The 8,767-nt window shown below is 39.3% G+C and overlaps 1 protein-coding gene across 1 annotated transcript; it reads left to right on the top strand.

The window, feature by feature from the left end:
- Positions 1-3,727: 3,727 nt before the first annotated feature.
- Positions 3,728-8,634, top strand: CCN6 (cellular communication network factor 6; the record flags this gene model as incomplete). Its single annotated transcript, XM_027814634.2, has 4 exons — positions 3,728-4,037; positions 4,466-4,708; positions 7,235-7,428; positions 7,834-8,634. Coding segments are annotated over 4 exons (1,029 nt in total), but the record flags the coding sequence as incomplete, so codon positions are not given.
- Between the last annotated feature and the right edge of the window lie 133 nt (positions 8,635-8,767).

The raw sequence follows: 8,767 nt of genomic DNA, 5'->3' as shown, positions 1-8,767 counted from the left end.
AAAAAATACATGTATTTGGGGCTCTGCCCTCCAGATTGCAGAAATTCCTGTAACAGGGACTTAAAGACAAGTTAAAAATAACACTACATTTCCAGCAGCAAGATCTTAAGAATCAGATGTCACCCTACCCGACCTCAATTAAGTCAGGCAGAATTTGCTGAAGCAGCTGGATGGGATCAAGCAGGGTGTGAAAATCTGTATTCTAGCACTGGGCAGAGAAAAGATCATTTGGAAATTTCAGTGTGAAGCTGGTTCTGTATGAAGTGGAGAATTTCAAGTGTGAATGCGTGTATGTGTTCGTGCATGTGCTGGGGAACGTAGGGTTGGCAAGGGAGACAGAGGGGAGCTTTGTGTTCAGTGCTTCCTCTGACACAGCTCAGCCTGTTCCCTATCTCCCAGTTTCCCTTCTGAATGTGCAGGAACATGCGGTGGCTCCTTTTTTCCACCATCTTCATCATCCCTTGTACGCAACAGGTAAGTTCATTAAAAAGAAGAAAAAAGATTTCTCCCTTCCTCACTCTGTCCTGGTTTAAGTTTTTATTTGCTTAATGACAAAATAAATTTCAGAGAAGCAAATTCCTCATCAAGAATAAGGAGCCATTCCCTACTCCTGAGTAAATTTCATTTGCAACTTATTTACTGCATAAGCCCTGATTCTGGTGGGTTTTTCTCTCTAAGCTGTACATGAATATGATTCCGTGGTTAAAAAAGTGTTAGGGAGCCTGAAATTGTCAGTGACCTTGCTTCTTTTTTTTGTTTTTTCTTTTTCTTTTTTTTTTTTTTTAATATAAGCACAAATTATTATCTGATGCAGTAAGAAAGTAAACATCTTCTCCATGGTCATATTCCATATATGTGTATATATATTTATATGCACAGTGGTCTGACTTAAGGCTAGTTTTACAAATGAGAAAGGCGTCTGGGCTGTGTTATGCTTTGTCGCTTAAAAGAAAATTTCGAGTGATAGCTTTTGCTGAAGGTATTTGTGTCAAAGGCCAATTTCATTATTTATTTACTTAGCTTTGAAAATCCACTTTACGTGTACACAGTGTATTTTCCATTTACAATCAAAATGAATGTCAAATGGAGAATTTTCAAATGATTGTCTCCCTCTGCTAACTTTCTGCATATTTAAAGCCAGACTAAGATGACTGAACATTAGCAAGAATACACTGCCTGCTTTTGCTATTTGCTTATTTATGCCATAGAGACCTTGTTCAATCTTTAAAACATAAGAAAACAAACAACACATGAAGGGTTCCTACACAATGGTCTCATTTTCTGATCTGCCCATAGGATCAGGAAAAGTATGCAGTGGGCTTGAGTAATGCTGACGGCTTTGGTATGGAAGCTTTGGGAAGCAAGAATTAGAAAAATATTTGGCCTGTAAACTTTACAAGTACACTTTAAATTTTCATTAGAATTTAGTAGATTTTTGAAGATTTTCAGGTAGTCTGAGGTTTTCAGTAATTCCAGTTAAAACTGCCAGATACTTGCCTGATGGTGTTTTTCTTGCTGGAAACTTTGCGTCTCATACTTTTCAGTTGACACGACATCTTTCCCCAAAAAAAACAAGAGAGAAAAATCACTTGCTTAGGTAGAATTCTATAGGTTTAAGGCATGTTTTAATTTGCAATACAAATTAAACATACTGGTTGAAGCACACAGATTATTTCCTGCTACACATACCCATTTTGAAACGTGATTCCTGATTTAAGCCACATAAACTCATACATCCGGCACGTGGCCAAGTTCCTAATAATAATTCTCTGCTTAAAAAGAAATAAAGCAGCAAGAAAGTGTTTCCTAAAGCAACCATACAGTCTTGAACACTGCTTGAACACCTGTGTGTCTTGCTTCCAGAGCAAGCCTTTAAGGAGCTTTACACTTCAGTGCACATGTTCATCAAATTAATGTTATTGTTTATAGTAACGGCTTAGCTGCCTGAGAGAAGTATACTGAAGTTAGTTATTTCTATACTATTGCTGCATTTAGGTAAAAAGGATTAGACAAAATCCTTTATCAGCAAATGGTTAAAAAAATAACGTATTTATGAAAATATCTTCTGCACGCTGCATGGAATACCACATGACATTGTTTAATATTCATTTATTATATGAATTGCCTCTGTGAATTAATATCTATCTTAAAAATCATTCAGCCAAAGGAACTTGAAAGCTACTACTTTGGAGCTTCATTAGTAGCTGCGGATTAAGATATCATAAATATAGTTGTAAATTACCATGAAAAATGGAAATTAGTGGTAGAAAAAAGCCTTTTAAAAGGTCATTTACTGCTGCATGCAATTAGGCCAGCTCAATTATGCTGTGAGAGCTTTCATGGGATATGACATATGAAATGCTGAATTCTGCAGATACTTCCAGTTTGAAAGTTGAACTGAAAGGAAACGCAGCCAGACGGCGCCTTCCTCAGCTTTCCCTTGACATCCCTGCTGGAGGTGGTGTCGACATCAGTAGAGTCCTGCAGTTTGTCGGAACAAAGAAACTGATAGGCAGGACCTCATATGCCCAGAAAAAAAACAGGCTACATACATTATTTTTTTTCTGCAAGCTCGATGGTGACACTGGTACCTGATGAGGGGCTGGATCTTGCCTTTCCCTCTTGCTCTGCAGACAATCTGAGCTGCTTGATGAGAGCCGCTCCCAAGACCCACATTGTACTAGTGGCCAAGTGCTGTGTGTGCCCCCATTTAACTATGGATCCAGTCATCCGTGATGAATAAATGTTTCACCATCTGCGTTTCTGTCGAATCAGCAACAGAAAAAGATTTAATGCTAAGATCTAAACTGCTATGTTTTAGATGTAATTCTTCAAAAAAGCAGATAGAATATAGCTATCTCAAATAGATCCTTTCATATTCTGCTGACCTAATCTTCCCCCATGCCTCCAAAAAATAAATCCATCAAGCATTACTTAGGACTTCCTTGTCTTAAGAAAAAAACAAACTAAAAAAAAAAAAGGGGGGGGGGCGGGGAATGGAAGAGAGGGGAAAAAAAAAAAAGACATGAATTCTGACACAGAACGTGGAAAATGGTAAACACTGGCTAGGTCTTGACTTCCTACTGCTGATACAAATCTCTTTTATATGCCCTGTAAGCCCTGGATTCAATGAACTCATACAAATAGATACACTCTTAGAAAATGACCTATTAAACTTGGTGCAACTACTAGCCTCCCTTATTAGGATGCAATTTTTGCATCTAGCACAAGAGAATTTGTAAATACTATAATGCTCTTTCCCAAACAGCTACTCAAATTTTGGAGTAAAAATAACACTCAGAGGTTTACTATTTTAAAAGGCTTTTGCCATCAGAAGTAGCACACATGGAAATGGTTGGCTATCAGTGGGAGGAATCAAAAGCTAATTAACTTGATAGGAGGTTTGTGGGAAGGAATATTTAAACCAAATCCACCATCTACTTCAAAACACTTTTTCCCTACTTCAGCTCTACTACAGGTTTTGCTCTATTGAAGGCAAAGGAAAGACCAATGAATTCTGTTTCACAAAAGCAGGAGGCCAGGCTCGCTGGTGGAACATTTCAGTGCATGACAGTGACTGATGAAATTGGTCCACTGTCTCCTACCTAAACCTCACAGCCTCTCGCTTTTGGATCCTGTGAGATGAGAAATGTTAAGTGTCTTCATGGAATTTCACAGTTTTTTCCATCCCAACTTAATTTTGTGCTGTTCCACCTATGCATAATGCATTCAGTTCTCAAAATATCCCACTGTGTGTAAGTTTTTCCACAGCCCATCAGTCAAGCCTGGAGAAAAACCTTCAGAAACCAGTGAAGTCCACCAGCGCAAGGAGGTTTGTCACTGGCCATGCAGATGCCCACCTGTGCCAGCCTGCAGCCCCGGGATAAGCTTGGTGAAGGATGGTTGTGGCTGCTGTAAGGTCTGTGCCAGGCAGTCAGGAGAGACCTGCAATGAAGCAGACATCTGTGATCCCCACAAAGGCCTCTACTGTGACTACTCAGAAGATGAGCCTAGGTACGAAACAGGCGTGTGTGCATGTAAGTTGGTCTTTCATGTTCTTTTCTTGAAATCCAGGAGGGTGGGAGCACAGAGGTGAAGGGTTTCAGAGGCAAACTGCTTGCTGGTGCTGCACAGCTCTGTGCTAGGCAACGTACCCTAACCCAGTCCTCTGACTGATCAGTTACAGAACCCGAGTAGGGCCGGGACTGTCTTTTAAACTTACCTGTGTATGCATTAGTGAAACCAGTTCATTGTGCACAAGCCTGTTATTTGCAGGTGTGTTGATGACTGATTTAAAGTTAGGCAGCTGTAGTTATCACTGGGCATAAATAAAAAACAAAAACCAAACTGTGCTTGGGAAGAACTTGAAGCTGTGGGTGCAGTAAAGGCTGGTCACATTTTAGCACTCTGTAAGCAGGAACCACGTGCTCCTCCTGTGTTAGTAACTGTTGTTTACCATTTGCAGATCTGGTAGCTGTAGGATGTGAGCTCAATGGAGTTTATTATCTTAATGGGCAGACCTTCCAACCTAACCCGCTTTATAAGTGCCTGTGTATCAGTGGTGCAATTGGATGTACACCTGTATTCACACCAAGATTAGCAGCAAGTCCCTGCACCAGGGCCACAGGCAGAAAGAAGCCCGGACAATCCATCTGTGGCTCAGGACAGCACAAGCAGCTTCAATCAACAAACTACAGACTGATGTCAGGTGTGCCTGGCTACTCTGGTAAACTTTTCTGTACATGAGCCTTGCTGCATTTAGTGTCCCTGGCTCCGGCAGCCAGGCAGGCACCACACTGGCAATTTCTCAGTTCTTCCTGAAGGCCATTGCCAGGGTGACTGGTCTGTCCCAATTACTCCTCTTACTCGTAGGTCACAGACTCTTTTCTCTAAACCTAATGAGTATGAAAAGCCAAAAGCTTTTTGGCTCCTGTGACCAGGGAATTGGCCAAAGCTACCTTCAGCCCGTCTTTTGGAAGAGTTTACTGCTCATCAGATCAGACCTATTAGGCCTGTTCATGGACAGCCATTTCACAGCCCGGGAGCTGTCTCACTTTCTCCTGCTTTGTGGTGGTGGGGAGTCTTGGTTTTCACATACATATATTAACATGTTGCAGGCCTCTTCTTTCAATAGAAAGAAGAAAATGATAAAAATTGCCTTAGTGGCTTTTCTTATTACAACATTTCCCCCAATTTCTCCTCTATTCAGTCTGATCAAAAGCATATGCGAGCTTATCCATGCAGTTCTACCAGGGTCAGTTGATATTCCCTTTAACCTCACTCTTGCTGTGTGCTGCTAACACTGCAATTCTCTTTTTGACTTTAAGGAAGCACCACTGGCAGAAGCAGCTATCCTGGCCCTTCCCTGGCCAGAGCTGCCTGCACTTGTGCTGTCTCCTTCCCTGTGTGTGTGCACAAGTTTCCATGATGAAACTCATCTTCCTTACAATTCATGTGGGTACCAGAAAGCTAAGCCATTTATTTAGTGGCAGATTGAACTGTAGGGAAAATTATGGCCTTAATCATCATAATGGATCAATAAAAAAACCCTAAAAAGATCAAAAAGCTTATCAGAAAATCTTTATAAAAGGCTGCTGAGTAAATAGGTAGATGCACTTAAATCAATCTGCAGATAGACCCACATAAGTCAATCTGCAGACAGACCCGCTTACAAAATCTGAAGTTCATTTCAGACAGCTTCTAAGACATTGGCAGTAGTCATGCAAGTTAGCAAAACCAAGAAAAGCAGCTTGTCTTTACTTCAAAATTATGATACAATACCTATAACTAGTATCAAAGCCGTTTTACAGAAATATGCTTAATACTGTGTATAAACATACACTCGGTAAGGCAAGACTTCAAATGAAGAAAGACTTCATTTCTAGAAAGCATTGCTAATCTGATCAAAGAGAGAACATAATGCATTGAAAACAATGGCAAACAAGCCATTAGACCCCATTACACACATGAATTGAGCTGGTGGGGAGCTGTATTTCAGCTATCTGGAGAATGGCATTAAGCCACTTACTTTGTAGCACTTCAGCAGGTCCAAAAGCTGAAACCCAGCCTTCTGTAACTCCTTTTCTGACTGCAGCACTTCACAGAGTTTACTCAGAAATTTAAATCAATTGCACAGCATAACCTTGAGAAAAGCTGCACACTTGACTATTTGACTTGGTTCAGGGATCCAACAGCCTGTCCCTGTGGTGGCTGTGTATGCTGAAGGATGCTATTCTTCAGGTGACACAAACCCTCTCAAGCACCTTAAAATTTTTGTTTTGAAGTGAAGTCTTCCCCCTTCCCTTTACCAGTGTAGCAGGAATATCACGTCAACATGTGCATGAATTCCATGAATGGCTCAATGGGCCAACATCTATTTTGAAAAGTTTTTTCTGTTAGTGTGGATAAGAAGTGCTAAGTTTCATTTTACTGCTATTGCTTTGTTTTCTGGCTTTCCTTGTCAATTTGATTTACCCAATTCAGATACATAGGGATGTATGCACCTAGGTCATACTTTAAAAAAAAAAATGTACCAAGTATCAACAACCATTTAACTTCCCTTTATTTGTTGCAGATCTGTGACAAGCTTTTAATCTGCTTGCTGCAATGAGGTCTTTAAATTGCTGTCTACTTTCCAGGTATCCTTGCAATTCTGCCCATGCTCTTACCTAAATGCACAGATTCTATATAGTCAGTTTTTCTTGCAGAGTTTCACCATGAACTTTTCCACTGCAATTTTGTTTCTTTCTTTAAGTGTACTCCACCTAATCCAGCTTAACCCATGAGCGAAGGCTTTTCAGTGGTATCTAAAAGCGACTGGAGAATTCTATGCCTCTGTACAAAACCTGAAGACTTCACAGTATCTACAAAGAAAGCAACATTAGTGTTTTCAGAACCCCTTTTCAAGCTACGCTTGGCCTTCAATAATTTTCTTCCATTCTGAAGATTTCATAAAAATTCCACAAATAACTCTCTCCATGTAACATTTCCATCACATTAAACTGGAGGTTCATACAACACATGCAATTTCATAGTCCTTGCTATGACCTGAGTACCCAGTGTCAGTAAAATTTAACGGCAGCCCAGCCAGCTTTTGTGTGACTTCATTTATGCCTCGTTTTTAGATTTACCTAGAAAAGCACCTTCATGAATAGAAATCAAATGCTTATCCTTTTATTTTCAATTAATCCTTTTGGGGCTGTTCCACTGCATCAATCATATATTGTTCTCTCAGCTTACAGAAGCTTACCACTAGTTTTGAAGAAAAAGTGCCTAGTACAGGCAACTCCCTGGACACCCTGTTCCAGGACATGTGGCATAGGCATATCCAGCAGAGTGACCAATGAAAACAGAAAATGTGAAATGAAAAAAGAAAAGAGGTTATGCTTCATCCAGCCTTGTCTGACCAATATACTGAAGAAAATAAAGGTATTGTCTAATGTAAAATGACTTCCTAAAAGAAAATCAAAATATTGGAAGTAATGGAAAAATGGATGTGTTAGCAACTACTCATTTAAAATTACTTCTTGCTTTTTAAAAGGGTTTTAAAATAACTCTTCTCTGTTTTCTACCTTCAGTCTTCAGGTTTCTATAGTTAATGACTGGTGTGTAATTTCAAACAAAACAATATAATGTCCTGAAATATAAGTGCTGCTAGTGCTGTCCCGGTGCTCAGCTACTCAGAAAAGTATTTTCTATTTGTTGACTACTAAAGAAAAACAAGACAGCTTTCAGAAGGAGTAATTTGCAAGACATTTCCATTTTGCAGTTTTTCTTATGTGTTATGTTTTTAATGTGTAAAAACTCAGGGTTTTCTTTGTTTTTATATTCAAGATTCCAAAAGGAAAAACTTGTCAACCAACATTCCAGCTTCCTACAGCAGAGAAACTAGTTTTTTCTGGATGCTCAACTACTGAAAGCTATAAACTAACCTTCTGTGGGATGTGCTTGGACAAGAGGTGCTGCATACCTAATAAGTCCAGAATGATCACTGTACAGTTTGAGTGTCCCAATGAAGGCTTCTTTAAGTGGAAGATGATGTGGATAACATCATGCGTATGTCAGAAGATTTGCAGTGCTCCAGGAGACATATTTTCTGAACTCAAAGTTTTATGACAAGTTTGACACCATTGACTGTAACACACTAAGAGTGCAACAGCAAGTTCACACACTCAAGAGTTAGTGTAACCCCCTGCCACAGCAATGTTTATAGTGAAACTGCACATGCGAATAGTATTTTTTAAAATAGCACCTGGAAAATGCAAGTAAGAGCACATCTTTTTAAACATAATTGGTTTTATATGTGGAAATACATTCTTGAGAAGGATGTATATAACACTAGTATGTCAAAACAAGAACTTTTTGTAATTAAAAAGGTGCAGTAATATAGCTTCGAGCCCCACTGTAACAAGTTGTTGCCCACAAAGACAATGTAAATTCATAGATGCTCTACCTATTAGAAAAAAACAAAATTACCCCGTAATACTTTATCGTTCTTGATTCTCAAATTAACATTTTCTACTATGCATCTGCAATAGCAGAGCACATCAATGCTGTTTCCAAGAGAAGTCAATTTTAAGCCCAGATTGCTTTTTGCAGCAATCTTTCTCCAGAGTTGTGAATATAAACACCACACTTGCTAAGGTATAAATGAGTGGGCACCTGCAGATAACAGATGCAAAATTTCAAGGAAATTAGTATTTTTAGAATGTTTTCTTAAAAAAAACCCCAACAACCAACCACCAAAAAACCACCTGCTCTCAACAAA

The sequence above is a fragment of the Falco cherrug genome, chromosome 6 (genome assembly GCF_023634085.1).
Source record: "Falco cherrug isolate bFalChe1 chromosome 6, bFalChe1.pri, whole genome shotgun sequence".
In the NCBI taxonomy this organism is placed as follows: Eukaryota; Metazoa; Chordata; class Aves; order Falconiformes; family Falconidae; genus Falco; species Falco cherrug.
Note: the sequence above shows the minus strand (reverse complement) of the source record. Positions and strands in the feature narration are given on the sequence as shown.